The sequence below is a fragment of the Natator depressus genome, chromosome 6 (genome assembly GCF_965152275.1).
Source record: "Natator depressus isolate rNatDep1 chromosome 6, rNatDep2.hap1, whole genome shotgun sequence".
NCBI classification, from domain to species: domain Eukaryota; kingdom Metazoa; phylum Chordata; order Testudines; family Cheloniidae; genus Natator; species Natator depressus.
In genome coordinates this window covers 101,146,610-101,161,861 of record NC_134239.1, presented here as the reverse complement: position 1 = coordinate 101,161,861, position 15,252 = coordinate 101,146,610, and the positions used below count along the sequence as shown (strand labels likewise).

The 15,252-nt window shown below is 36.3% G+C and overlaps 1 protein-coding gene across 1 annotated transcript in view; it reads left to right on the top strand.

The window, feature by feature from the left end:
* Positions 1-15,252, top strand: part of PPP4R3A (protein phosphatase 4 regulatory subunit 3A) — a 74,884-nt gene that overhangs the window by 57,335 nt on the left and 2,297 nt on the right. Inside the window, exons 8-14 of the mRNA XM_074956124.1 lie at positions 3,599-3,730; positions 3,847-3,949; positions 4,961-5,119; positions 7,459-7,628; positions 9,107-9,249; positions 12,379-12,569; positions 13,138-13,364. Coding sequence (XP_074812225.1) covers positions 3,599-3,730; positions 3,847-3,949; positions 4,961-5,119; positions 7,459-7,628; positions 9,107-9,249; positions 12,379-12,569; positions 13,138-13,364 — 1,125 coding nt within the window. The remainder of the gene's footprint in view (positions 1-3,598; positions 3,731-3,846; positions 3,950-4,960; positions 5,120-7,458; positions 7,629-9,106; positions 9,250-12,378; positions 12,570-13,137; positions 13,365-15,252) is intronic.

The following is a 15,252-nucleotide window of genomic DNA, read 5'->3' as shown; positions in this document are numbered from 1 at the left end:
AACATTAAGTGTATGAGCAGTCCAATGGGGCCTGGGCACATTCTTAAGTACTTACTTTTTGTTTAAAACACCCCAATCCTGTAACTTTTCTACCCTGCCAGGTGCACCAATTGATGTGTAAATTTTAGGGCTGTCAAGCAATTAAAAAAATTAATCACACGGTTAAATAATAGAATACCATTTATTTAAATATTTTTGGATGTTTTCTACATGTAGCTAATTGATTTCAATTACAACACAGAATATAAAGTGTACAAAGCTTGCTTTATATTTTTGATTAAAAGTATTTGCACTGTAAAAAACAAAAGAAATAGTATTTTTCAATTTACTTAATACAAGTACTGTAGTGCAATCTCTTTATCATGAAAGTTGAACTTACAAATGTAGAATTATGTACAAAAAAAACTGCATTAAAAAATAAAACAATGTAAAATTTTGGAGCCTGCAAGTCCACTCAATCCTACTTCTTGTTCAGCCAGTCGCTCAGACAGACAACTTTGTTTACATTTGCAGGAGGTAATGCTACCCCCTTCTTCTTTACAATGTCACCTGAAAGTGAGAACAGACATTCTCACGACACTGTTGTAGCCAGATGCGCTGAAGATTCTTGTGTCCCTTCATGCTTCAACCACCATTCCAGAGGATATGTGTCCATGCTGATGAAGGGTTCTGCTCGATAACCATCCAAAGCAGTGTGGGCCGATGCATGTTCATTTTCATTATCTGAGTCAGATGCCACTAGCAGAAGGTTGATTTTCTTTTTTTGGTGGTTCGGGTTCTGTAGTTTCCGCATCACTGTTGCTCTTTTAAGACTTCTGAAAGCATAATACACACCTTGTCCTGCTCAGATTTTGGAAGGCACTTCAGATTCTTAAGCTTTGGGTCGAGTGCTGTAGCTATTTTTAGAAATCTCACATTGGTACCTTCATTGCGTTTTGTCAAATCTGCAGTGAAAGTGTTCTTAAAACAAACAACATGCTGAGTCATTATCCGAGACTGCTATAACATGAAATATATAGCAGAATGTGAGTAAAATAGAGCAGGGGATATACGATTCTCCCCCAAGGAGTTCAGTCACAAATTTAATTAACACATTTTTTTAACGAGCATCATCAGCATGGAAGCATGTCCTTTGGAATGGTGGCTGAAGCATGAAGGGGCATACGAATGTTTAGCATATCCGGCACGTAAATACCTTGCAATGTCGGCTACAAAAGTGCCATGCAAATGTCTGTTCTTGCTTTCTGTTGACATTGTAAATAAGAAGAGGGCAGCATTATCTCCTGTAAATGTAAACAAACTTGTTTGTCTTAACGATTGGCTGACCAAGAAGTATCACTGAGTGGACTTGTAGGTTCTGAAGTTTCAGATTTGTTTTGTTTTTGAGTGCAGTTATGGAACATCCAAAATATTGAATAATTTCAGTTGGTATTCTATTGTTTAACAGTGAAATTAATCACCATTAATTTTTTTGAGTTAATCACGTGAATTAACTGTGATTAATTGACAGCCCTAGTAAATTTTAAGCTTTTTGTTTACCTTCTTTATTTTTAATAAACCCTTTGCAACAACTGTCACTTTTAATATGCATCCAAAGATTATTTTTTTACTTGGAAAAATTAGATTAAAGCAACTTTGTTCTTGTAATGTATTTAGCAAGCTAAATTCTCTAAAATAATTTTGATTATAGGATCAGAAATTTAGGGGTGCAAGAGATGTCAGTTTCAGAATGGTTAAGAAACATGAAACAGTTCAATGTTTAATAGCACTTAAATGAATCCTTCAGTATGTTAGGAATTTGCTTGTACAATATAATAAACAGAAGCTCTTTAATTTAAGTAAGATAGCATATTAGTGAACTGTTGCTGTATTAGAACAGTCCTGCAACAGAAATAGAATTGGGGCTGGAATAAAGTAACTGTAAAGAGCAAAGGAGGAAACGGAAAGCCATAGAAAGATGGAATTTTGAATAAAAAATGAACCCATAGCCGTTTAAAAATGAATTCTGGATCTAATATACTTGGTATATATTTTTAGCTGCTTTATATACCTGTCTCCCGTAATCTTTTTGGTGTTACTTTAAAATACAGTCAGCTAAACAAATAAAGAAATTGTACTACCTTTTATTTCCATGGTAATTTAAGATGATTCTGAGCATAGCTCTATTTAATTTCTGTATTGGTGGTTTAAGACCGTAATTAAATAGTGGGCAACTAAAATATTTTTAGTTCATATTTGGCCAGTGTTTCAAGTTCCTTTTAAAACTTGTTTTGTTTCAGGAAACATACTTTCATATAGTACAGCTAATTTAGTTTCTGTGTGGAAAACTTCCTACAAATATGAAAGACAAGTTATAAATTAAGGCCCTGATCCTGCTAACATAAATGTGCTTAATTTTACTTGTGAGTTGACCCATTGTCTTCAGTTGACTACTCAGGTGTGTAAAAGTAAAGCATGTGTATAAGTGTATGCAGAATCAGGGCCTTAACCCATTGACAGATGTCTGAATTTCCAGAAGGTCCTCCTGTTGCTGGTAAAAGAATAGAATATCAGGGTTGGAAGGGACCTCAGGAGGTCATCTAGTCCAACCCCCTGCTCAAAGCAGGACCAATCCCCAACTAAATCATCCCAGCCAGGGCTGTGTCAAACCTGACCTTAAAAACCTCTAAGAAAGGAGATTCCACCACCTCCCTAGGTAACCCATTCCAGTGCTTCACCACCCTCCTGGTGAAAAAGTTTTTCCTAATATCCAAACTAAACCTCCCGCACTGCAACTTGAGACCCTTACTTCTTGTTCTGTCATCTGCCACCACTGAGAACAGCCTAGATCCATCCTCCTTGGAACCCCCCTTCAAGTAGTTGAAAGCAACTATCAAATCCCCCATATGCTTCTCTTCTGCAGACTAAATAATCCCAGTTCCCTCAGCCTCTCCTCATAAATCATGTGCTCTAGCCCACTAATCATTTTTGTTGTCCTCCGCTGGACTCTTTCCAATTTTTCCACATCATTCTTGTAATAGGGCATGCAAGCACTAAGGGATTATATAAGAATGGAAAGTTTTACTGTTGAACTCCTATTCTGCAAACATTTATGCATTTGAATAACTTTACACATGTGAGTAATCCCATTTAGTTCAGGAGTTCTGTGTGTTTTCAGAAGTAGGGCCTAGCATTATATTTTAAAAGGACACTCAGGTTAAAACTCCTAATTTCAAAAAACAAATTCCCTAATACATATCATAAATTCAATTTAAGAATTTTAAGTATGTACCTTCTCACTACCTTTTTTTGTGTTTTCAAAAAATGTGTCTAACTTTTATCCAATTTTTTTATTTATATGCCATTTTTAGTTGCTCTAAAAGATTCTCATGGATGAGTATAGTGCATTAGTATTAGGGATGCAAATAGAGTAGGTTTTCATGGGCATTTTTAAAAATACATTTCAAGGATCTATTTCTGTTAGTCCTAAACTTTGTCCTAAAATCTTGTATTTTACAAAATCTTAATTTTGGGCCAAATTTGACCTGACAGTGTCCCTTTTAATTTTAGTTTTTCTTAGTCATTACTAATCTCTTCATTTTTATCTCTCTTCTATTAGGATATTTTACTCATTAACCTCATCATAGAACACATGATTTGTGATACAGATCCTGAACTTGGAGGGGCAGTCCAACTCATGGGTCTCCTTCGTACTTTAGTTGATCCAGAAAACATGCTGGCCACAGCCAATGTAAGTGCATTCCCAAATTCGAGTAAGGTTGGGCGTTTTTGGTGTGTTAAAATGCTGTTGGTAATGTATGTTACTTTCATATTAAAATATTAATGATATTTTTTTTTATCCTTTAGAAAACTGAAAAGACAGAATTCCTGGGTTTCTTCTATAAACATTGTATGCATGTTCTCACAGCTCCCTTACTGGCTAATACAACAGAGGAGAAGCCTAGCAAAGGTGAGACTACTGTGAATGTTAGCAGTCATGTCCAAGGCTATTGAATTGTAGTACATAGAATAGAATAACTGTCAAAGGATGTCTGAAACTCTGCATGATCAGAATAAGAGTATTTCAAAAGATTAATGTCTGATTGGAGCTAGAAAGTTGACTCGGAGCCACGTGAAAACGTTGGAAGTATGCTTTTCAGTTACTCCTTTTGAAATGCATATATTCAACAAAGAAAAATAAAATTTAATTTTGAACTGGCTTCCAGAAAATTTTGAAATTGTATTTTATTTTTCTTTGAATCTCATATGTGCATTTATAATAGCCTGTAACTCAACTATGTTTCAAATCAACTAGTTTTACATTTTTAGACGAAATCTGAGTTTAAATTTTCCATTTCTCTCTCTCGTTCTTTAACATATAATTCTAATGGGTCCTTATTTCATCTTTGATCTAGTGCTAGGTTGTAGTCTAGAAGCCTTTTTTTTTTTTTTAAATCTCTTACATGCCTTTTAACAAATTACCTTAGGCTGGGTCCACATTAGAAACTTTTGCTTGTATAGTAATGTCAGTTAGGGATGACTTTTTGTACAACATTTCTATACTGGCAAAAGCCCTAGTATAGATGCAGTTATGTGGGCATAGCAGGGCTTTTACTAGTCTCTCTTATTTTGCTCACCAAACTGGTATAAACTATACTGGCAAAAGCACTGTTTTGCAGATATAATCTGTGTCTATAGTATAGGAGTGTTTGCTTGTGTACTGATCCTGGCAAACCTTTTCAGATGTAGACCTGGGCTTTTGGTGAAAATACCAAATCACTGCAGGGATTGTATATTTGTTTTGTAAAGGTCTAAATGTGGCTTCCAGTTATTTACCTAAACTAGTTGCAGGAGAGCACAATGGCATTTAAGCATCTAGTTATCTGATTGCATCTGCAAATTTGGAGTCACCTTGTGAAAAGTAGGCCCTAAATATTTTTAAAATCATGTTCTTGTTAACATTTTGTTTTTTGTTTTATAGATGATTTTCAGACAGCCCAGCTCTTGGCATTAATATTGGAATTGCTAACATTCTGTGTAGAACATCATACGTATCACATAAAGAACTATATTATTAACAAGGATATCCTACGGAGAGTACTAGTTCTCATGGCCTCAAAGCATGCTTTCTTGGCGTTATGTAAGTTTGAATTATAGAGAATAAACTATTAGCTTTGTGAAGATTAATATTTAATTCTTTAATTGTATTTTACTGGAAGAAAAACACATTTACAGAAGCATGACAGTTACCAGTTCAGTACAAATATGCTACCTTTACAACTAGGTCTATATTTCTCATAGCAATTTGTTGATATGTTATTCCTCAATGATGAAGCAAGATGAAATTGAAAGAGGCTGTATTAATTAAACTAGCTAGGGGAACACTTCCTAGGTTTTAAATAATACTGGCTTTAGAAAAAATTTAAAAGCATTTTTTAATTGGACATCTGGATCTCTATCTATAATAAATGTAAAATTTAAAATACTGAGGCTCTTCGCTGTTGATGCATGTTCAGATGCTTCTCCTGAGCTAGTATTTAGAATCCAGTAACAGCACATTGGTCACGGTCAGCACTTCTTGGGCTTGTTTATACAGGGCTTTAGTCCGCACCAGAGACGTGTAAATTCTAGTGTGTTGCACATTAACTGGCCTGTTCTGACCCTGCTGGCACGTACTAAAAGTTCCTTAGCATGCATTAACGTAGTCCCATTTAAAGCAGAATTATATTAACACGTGAAAAAACTTCTAATGTGCATTAGCATCATTCACGTTGGCTGGTTAGTATGTGACACCCTAGTGCACACTAGAATGAACAGCTCTCTGGTGTGGACTAATGCACAGTATAGACAAGACCTTTTGTTGTGCTAATGATAGTATTACTTTCTGGAGAGAAAGCACTTCTGGTGGTAAATGTCAGTGAGCTTTGCACAACCATGTAAAGAAAATTCATTTCATTGTCAAGACTAATAGTGGGAAGACCTTGAACAGCAACTCCAAAAAGTTCAAGTGACTAACTGAGCAGTTGTTACTACCTTTGCAAATGGTTTGCAGGGAAATAAACAGCTTAGAGTGAGAAGGGCGTTTTGAGTGTTCCATTGAAAATCATTCTGGCAGAATCAAAGCCCTTCAATAATGACATTTCACACATGCATAGTTGGTCCATTTTCACCACTTTTCACAAAACAATGGAGGGAAGGTTCCCTGCATTAGACCTGGTCTACAGTACAAACTTATGTCAGTAGAACTACATTGGTCAGAAGTGTGGAAAATCCCCATCTCTGCTGAGCATGCAGTTATACCGACCTAACTCCTGGTGTAGACACTATGTAGAGTTATAACTACTGCCTCTCAGGAAGGTGGAGTGCCTGTGCTGACAGGAGAAGCTCTCCTCTTGGCATAGGTAGCGTATTCCTTAAGACTACAGTAGCGTAGCTGCACTGGTGCAGCGCTGTAAGTGTAGAAAAGCAAGCCCTCAGTTATGTGCTGTTAGAGCTCAAATGCTAACGGAGCGCTGGAGTTCCTCAGAAGGGAGAGCCTTGAAAGAGATGTAAATAAATCAAGTTTCCACTGTGTGTTTGAAAGAGAGAGAAACTGCCATTTCCCATTTTAAAATAAAAGAAGGTTTACATTTCAAAAACTAATACAAAATATAATCAAATAGTTTCAAGTCTCTCATTGGAAAATAGAAATTATGAGCAAAATTCTGATTGGAGGAAAATGTGTTTTAGAATTTGGTCATGAAAGGGTAGATGCCACAGGGAATGCTAGTAGTTTATCTTTGACTTTTGATCACTAGTTAAATAAATTAAGTAGTCTCTGTCTAAATTCCAGTGGGCATCTAAATCTCAAAAGCATAGCACAGTAAGGTTGACAGTGTCTGCTCCAAAGAGGGCTGGGACTGGATTTTCAGGTTCATGACAAATGCTGGGAAGATTCAGCTAATCACCCAATACAATATCTGATTACAGTCTGTACTAGTAATTTCTTGTTTTTGTTAATGGCAAATTTCTCTCTTTTTTTTTTTTAAATGATCACATCATAAGTCCAACCATGAATATTGTCAGTGTTTCCTACATTGTGAAATGATTTTTCTTTTAAACTTGAACAGTTGTTTCAATTACACACTAACAGTGTAATTATGAAATTTTGCCTAATTTACAGCATTCTATTATGTTAAAGCATGTTCATTGAAAAGAGATGACCTATGAATTTAGGATTACTCTGAGGATTTTTTCCCCCCGGTAATGTAATATGTCATCACATTTCAGTTCTAGTTTCAAGAGCTACTGTAGATTTAATCCACAGGGTACTGGATATTTGAGTACGTAATCCACTACCAACAATGTAAAGCTCCATGAGAGTTGGGATTGTGAGTTCTTCTTCTTGTAGTCAACTTGCAACAATTGCTGGGTTTTTTTGGTTTTAAATGTAAAATATGAAAAATTCATGGCTTTTTAACAACCATTTCTCTGTTTCAGGTGCCCTTCGTTTTAAGAGAAAGATAATTGGGTTGAAGGATGAATTCTATAACCGCTATATAATGAAAAGCTTTTTGTTTGAACCTGTGGTCAAAGCATTTCTCAACAATGGATCCCGCTATAATCTGATGAACTCTGCTATAATAGAGATGTTTGAATTTATTAGGGTGGTGAGTACTATCATGTCTTGAATTGACAATTTTTAATTTTTATAATACATCATGTATACTTGGAATTAAATAGACTTTAATTTATGATACAGTTATGGATGCCCACTTACTTCTGATGGTGTTTAAATGAGAGCATCATAATAATGTGACCACTAGAAATCCGTAATTTAAGTGAAGTTTCACACGTACCACTGTTGGAAAACACTGCCTTTGTTGTCAAAGCTCAACATTCAGTGGATGTAGTGTTGAAGTTGCCCTCCATTGTGCCCAGACTTAAAAATGCAACCATTGTATAAACTAACTCTGGATTTAATTATTTTTTTCTGAAAATATTAAAGAATAGATGTAACTTGAAATTTCACACATGGACACACTAATTGTGTGCTCTGGTGCAACAAGAGTAATTCTAAAGAATATGGAGAAGTGTGTTAATCTACCTGATGATATAAATATTGGCCCCCAAGATTTCTGCGTGTGGCAATAAGGGACTAATCAGTTCCCTCCAGAGAACTGTTCCCCCCCACTTGCCACCTTCACCCAGACCCTGGCAAGATGCTTTCTGGTTTTAAGATCCACAAGGGGGAAGGGCAGCCTGATGTTGGGTTGGGATGGGGGTCAAGATGACATTTATCATTTCCCCACTAGTCCTGTAGAAGTTATTTGGGAAATGTAACATATCCTGGAGCTTTAGTAACTCTCTGTGATGGGGATCCTCCCACTTACATGGGGGAGCCTCAGGGTAGTCAAAGCCTGGAATAGTCGTTGGTAGCACAACTTCAGTGGAGTCAAATTTTCAGAAGTGGAGAGAGTGGTATTCATGTTGAAGCTCCAGAGCCAGAGGACCCTGGCTTCCTACTGGTCCCTTAAAGTTTTGTAGGATTGGGAGTTGTCCCCGCAGCTCATTCTGTGAAGAAATAAGCCTCTCTTTCCCCTTGTCTTCCCTCTGACATAAAGATATAATTATTTGTTTGTTTTTTCCTTTCTTTGTTGAGTAGTGATTGTTGTTTTTCCTCTCTCCCTCTCTAGAATAAAGGTATTGACGTCCTTGTTTAGTTATTACAACAGATATAAGGAGACTGACTGATTGTAAAAATATATGTAAATTGCCATCAGAGATCTTAATTTTTAGAGTTTGCTTTCATTGTTTTTATACTGGCTTTGTAGACAGTCTTTTATCTTTTTTTTTTTTTTTTTTTTTTTAAGTTTAGAGGAGTTTATCAATACAAAACTGTTACTGTTCTCTTTTTATCAGATTATTAATCAGAAGTTAAGTACCGGATTTCAGCTACACTGATATATACAATGTTTGTTTTTTAACTGAATAAATTAATATGATGTTACTTCAAAGGCATTTTATGGATATTGCATCTTTTCCATATCTTTCAGTTATGTCCTGCTGTATTTTTTTTTATAGTAACAAAATAAATTAGTTGTCTTGAATTAAAAAGTCTGTGTGTTTGATTGTACTTTTCTTATAGGAAGATATAAAATCATTAACTGCTCATGTAATTGAGAATTACTGGAAAGCACTGGAAGATGTAGATTATGTGCAGACATTCAAAGGACTGAAACTACGATTTGAGCAACAAAGGGAAAGACAAGATAATCCCAAACTTGACAGGTAAATATACATTTAAATGTATTAATACTTTCATGGTAAATTGTCTTTGAGGATATAAGCGTTTGGATTTCTGTGTACTAGCGGGGCAGCCATAAATAATTCAGACCCTTCACTGTTTGCGGCTCAGGTCTTGCTGAACAGATCTGATTGACAGTGTGATTTCCAGATCTGTGTTGCTCAAACACTTGGTCAGTGTTCAACTGATATCTCTTCTGAAGCTGCACCTAACTTAAGAGTATGGAGGTTTTTTTCCAAAGTATAATAAATGCAGAAATAGTCTAACTTTTACATAGATTATCCTAACTGGAGCTAACAATATCTGAAGCTCATTCACTTGAAAATAAGATTCTCAACAGTAATCTGAAGGATTCTTGTCTCTTAGATTATCCCAAACTTTTTCCTAAAAAAGTCATATACATAAACCACTTTTGGTGCAGTTAATTCCTGTGCTAGACCTTCACACGATTCCATGTTTAAAATCACCAAGAAATGTAATTCCCAAAGAAATTCGTAGGGGGCATCTCATTTTGTCACTGTGCGTATCAATAAAGTAAAAGATGATGTAATATTCCCCTTAGGCTATCCTGCTCCAGTGCTATAACAAAGCTATATGACTGCTGACATGCTTTTCCCTACATCACTTTGAAGTTACGCAGGGATGATACTTCCTCTCTTAGGGTTCACACCTGTATTTATAGGCGAATAGTTTTACTTCTGTGCATATTCCTAAGGAATTAAAACAGCTATTCAGATTAGAACATTTGTTCATCTTCATAAATGTTTGCAGATTCTGGATCAATATTTTGAATTATTTATATTGTGGTTGAACACATTGAGAACACATTTTAATGAAATTATACATGTTACCCATTCTAGAAGTTCAAATTTCAGATAGAGTTGCCAACTTGGTAATATGTAAAAATCGGACACTCCAGCAGGACTGCCAGAACCTCTCTGCCCCTGGCCCTTCTCCCTGAGGCCTTGCCCCTTCCCTGCCTCTTCCCCCCAGGCCTTGCCCCTGCCTTGCCTCTTCCTCCTGAGGCCCTACCCCCATTTGCTCCTCTTTCCCCCTCCCACTGTCACACGCTGCTCTTCCACTCCGCATGTGTCGTGAGGAACTTGCGTGCTGATCCGGGGCTAGCAGCTGCAACTACCCGATGCAGGTAGGAGGCAGCCCCGGCTGAGTAGGGGCTGGTGCGTGTGATGACTCTCCCACTTGCAGTAACTGAACTTTGGGTGTCCAGTCAGTAGATCTGACAGTTCACCGTCAGGTCCCTTTTTCAACCGGCATCCGGCCACCGTAATTTCAGAACATGTTATGTTGTTTTCATGTAAATTTGACTTCATTCTGAGAGATTTCTTAACTCTGATATTTCATTTTGAGAGTCTGAAAATTTAAGCAAAGGAGCAGGATTGCAGCAGATTTCTTTTAAAATGTCAAATTTTTTTAATAGATCTACTATGTTCTAGAGTGTGCTTCAAATATACAGTATTTAGTGCTAATATGTTGTGTTAAATATTATTACTCTGAATTATTAGTATCTAATGCCTGGTAAACTGAACATTTCAATATACGTAAAGCTCAAACCCTAGAGCTTTTATATTAGCATGCGTGTGGGAGCGGGGAACAAACATTCAGCCATACCATAGATTTCACATCTGAAGAAGCTGTTTGTTGACGGTTATTGCCACATTTAAAGGCACCACATTGTCTCTACTTAATTTATTGATTTGTTAGCATAGAAAAATCTGATTTAGAGGTGCATTGCCCTTAATTAAAAAAAATAAACAAAATTCTCTCTCTGCCCCTTTATGGCATTAGCCCAACACAGAAGAAATCCCTCTCTCCTATTCAGTTAGAAAAAAAATCAAACACTAAGTGCTAAATTATCCTTTGCATTTATCCCTGGCTAAGGGATAGCTCATAGTTATGCTGCCTCAGAGCAGCCCAAGGAAAGAATTATGGCCCTGAGAGGCCCAGTTGGCCTAACTTTCCTCCTCCTATGCCTATAGTGGATATGGGGGAAGGCTTCCTATTTGGAGGCAGCATGGGAGGGGAGTGTCTTGCTCTCATTTACATTCCTTCATGGCCTTGTAAGCCAGGCCACTAGCTGGCCCTAAGTGAAGCATGCAAAAATAGCAAAGATTCGATTACGTGGTTTAGTGCAAGAAGTACTTTGGTTAAGACAGGTCCACAACTTGGGAGAGTGTGACCTCCAGAATACTCACAAAGGTGTAGGACTTAGTTTGATTTAAGATGAAAACTTGTAAACTTATCAGAATTCTAAATTCAACAAAATTAAAAGTGGTACTGTACATACAGACACAGCAAGACCGCAGTATTGCCAGTCACAAGCATTAAAATAACATGAGTCACGCCACAAAAACATGAGATGTTGAAAACAAAACGTTTTGGATTCTTTTTATTTGCCTCCTGATTTTTGAGTGTAGAGGGCTCACATTTTAAAGATTTTTTCTCTGCACTCAGGAGTGGTAGAAACTTACTTTTTTTAGTGAAAGATGAATCTAATTTCCTGACTCTAGGAGCTGGACTTTAAAAAATACACAAACCGTCAGATTCACAATATAATTTAGAGTTGACAATACTGACACCTTGTTCGTGACATCTATTATTATAACATTGGTATTAATTGATTGAGTTTTCATTTATCTATAAAGTATAATAATTTTATAATTCTTTAAAAATGTCCTTTGGTTTTTTTTTTGGCAATTGTAGATTAGTATTATGACAATACTCCACAATTTACTAGTACTTTTAGTGCATTTTATTTAAAAACACAAAGACTACTCTTAGTAATTTAAGACTTACAGCATCTTTGGAGAGAGTGATGAAGTATGTGTGAATGTGCTTATTAGTGAGGTTTTGCTGTGCTATATACTAAAATTTTCTCTTGTTGGATTTCTTTATGTGGTCCACGTAAAGTAAATAAATCCGTTTCAGGATGACTTTTAAAAAAAATAAAATATTGATAGTTCTTTTATCACATTATTTTTGTCTGTAAGCTCAAATTGTGTAAACCTACGCCATTCAGTTTATTCCAATGTTTATGTAAGCTTAAAGCAATCCTTGAGTCTCAAAACCCTTAAAACCTACTTGTTGTTCCACAGCATGCGCTCCATCTTGAGAAACCATAGATACCGGAGAGATGCAAGAACCCTAGAGGATGAGGAGGAAATGTGGTTTAACAGTGATGAAGATGATATGGAGGATGGCGAAGCAGTGGTGCCCCCCTCTGACAAAACTAAAAATGATGAAGACATTATGGATCCTATAAGTAAATTCATGGAAAGGAAAAAATGTAAGTGACTGGAAGAAGAATGGCCATGTATCTAGTTTAAATGAAAGCCTGGGCTTCTATTTTAAGGAAGTATTATTTCTACTATAGTCAGGGGTTTGCCTGTATTTTCATATAAAGCCTTATTTTTAGTATTAGTACTTGCTACATGCAACTAAACTCAAACCATTTTAGGTTTTATTCATATCTATTTTAAAGGCATAAAAGTGAAAAAATAATGTTCTTTGAATGAATTTGCCTGTTTTTCTTAATGCACTGAAATGAAAAAATCCCAGCTGAATAATCAAGTTGTCCATATGCTATTTGCTTAATTTATATCTAGTCAGCTTCTTTGTACAGTCAACAAATATCACTGAAATAGTACACAATGGGGTCCTGGTCCGTGACAAGGGCTGCTAGGCATTACAGTAATACAAGTTGTTATAAAAATGTATTCATATCTCCTTCCACCAAGGTACAAGTGAAGATGGACAGGTGGAACTTTTGTAGCAAAATATTAAACATTTCATAACTCACATTTATTTACAAAAATCACTGGGGTATCACTGAAAAGTATATTTCTTTTCTACAGTGAAAGAGAGCGAAGAAAAGGAGGTTCTTCTGAAAACTAATCTTTCAGGTCGTCAGAGCCCAAGTTTCAAACTTTCCTTCTCTAGTGGTACAAAAACTAACCTTACCAGCCAGTCATCTGCAGGTAACTTGTCTGGCTCTCCAGGATCGCCAGGATCTCCAGGATCACCAGGATCACCGGGATCAGTTTCTAAAAGCACATCTCAGATGGCAGCTATTACTACCAAGGTATTTTTCAGCTACCATTGGTCAAATTCTTATTCTAGCAAATTTAGAGCCCATCTGATCACCTACATAAATTTGAGTTATTTCCAGTAGTTTTAAGAATGGGTTCATTTTGGTAGAGTCCTTAGTACATTTTCCTGATCTCTAGCACTTTTGAAGAACCTTGACCTAATATAAACAAAAGGAGTATTTAAATCAATTTTTATGCACAAACTTGTGCACAACTTAAAAAAAGAAATCTTAAGTATGAAGTATTTATCTCCATTTTCATTTACTTTTATTGTGGAATATAAAAAGCAGTCTACATTCATTGGGTTGCATAGGAATACTGGGTGGGCAGAAATAGTTTGCTGTTGAAAGAGTTAATGGAAATATTACCAAATTTTGCTGCACACCACCATATGTCCCTAGCAGCAATTGTTACAGCAGTATTCAGAATCCTACAGCTATTTTATTAGCTGTGGCCATATATTCTTGGAGACAGTTGCTGTATTGCACAACACACGTGTGATTATTAAAATTTTGCTTCGAACGAAATTTCAGCTTTTTTTCAATTGACTGTCAGTTTTCAGGTGGGACACACTAAACTAATAAAAAATCATTAAAAAGGATTATCAGTAGTTGTATGAAATACCCAGAAGGAGCATATTAAAACTCCAACAACACTATATTTGTAAATGCAGTTAACTACATTTTGTCCTAAAATTATATTTAACACTTCTGTATTATCAAGCTCAAGTTTTCACAGTGGGAAAAGAATATATGGAGAGTAGAATTTCATGGTAATACAAACCCACTAAGAAAACCGGAACCTACTATAGTACTGAATTCTTCCATTTCTGAAGTTTCATTTGGATCTTTCTCTAGTCATGTGTTCTCCCGGAAGCCTGGAAATGAGGCCATTTCATCAGTTTTTAAAAGTCTGGATGATTTTTCTTCACCTCCATATCTCATTTTTGTTCTGTCTTACCAAAAGTTTTCTTCTACCAGTCATAGTATACCAGCAGGAGGGAAGCCTGATTGGAAAGAGAACTAGTGTGAGATTCCCTTAAAAATGTCCCCTCCAAGTTCTTCTGTAGGGAAGAGGGGTGGCAGATTTGTCCCACCCTTGGAAGAAGCAGTAGGTCAGGTATTCATGGAATTTAACTCGGTCTCCAACAGATTCCCTATCCATGTGGAGGCTTTTGTTCCCTCACCAGCCTCTGGTAGCCCTGCTACTCTACCTAGCAGGAGAGCAGAGTTAAAGCTTGGACACCTTTAGGACGTTCCTTACATTAGGTGCTCTTCAGAACAGAGGGGATTCCACTAAAACATGAATACAGGGATTGCACATCTTCCTACCCCTCTGCATGCATGGGTCACTGAATATGTAGAGGAATATGGGAGAGTAGGATAGGGCCACAAAGGAAGCTAATTGTTCTGTTCTGGAATGACAGTATCTACATGTAGAAAACTCCCCTTTATGTACAGATATTAGGGGAATGATACTGCCCTTTGTTTTTTAGTATTCTGTAAATTAGTTTTTGTTTTATAATTCACTCACAAGCTCAGAAGCCAAATCAAAAGTGAACCTTAACTACAGTACTTAGTTTGACAGTTTCCTGATCCTGACAACCCCTCTTCCTCCATCCCACCCCCCGAGCAATAAATCTAGCTGTATATATAGTCTTACATGTTGAATAATTAGACTGTTTTAAATGTCAAATGGTCCACAGTACTTGGAAAAGGTTATATTTACACTGTTACTGTGCAGTTTGTTGGGTTATCTGTTAATGCAGTGCAACAATGGTCTTTCTGTGTAAGGTATCTTCCTCTTAACTTAATACCATAGTATTTCTGTGGATTCTCTAAAAATATTATCACTTATTCTTATATACGCCCATTAGAAATT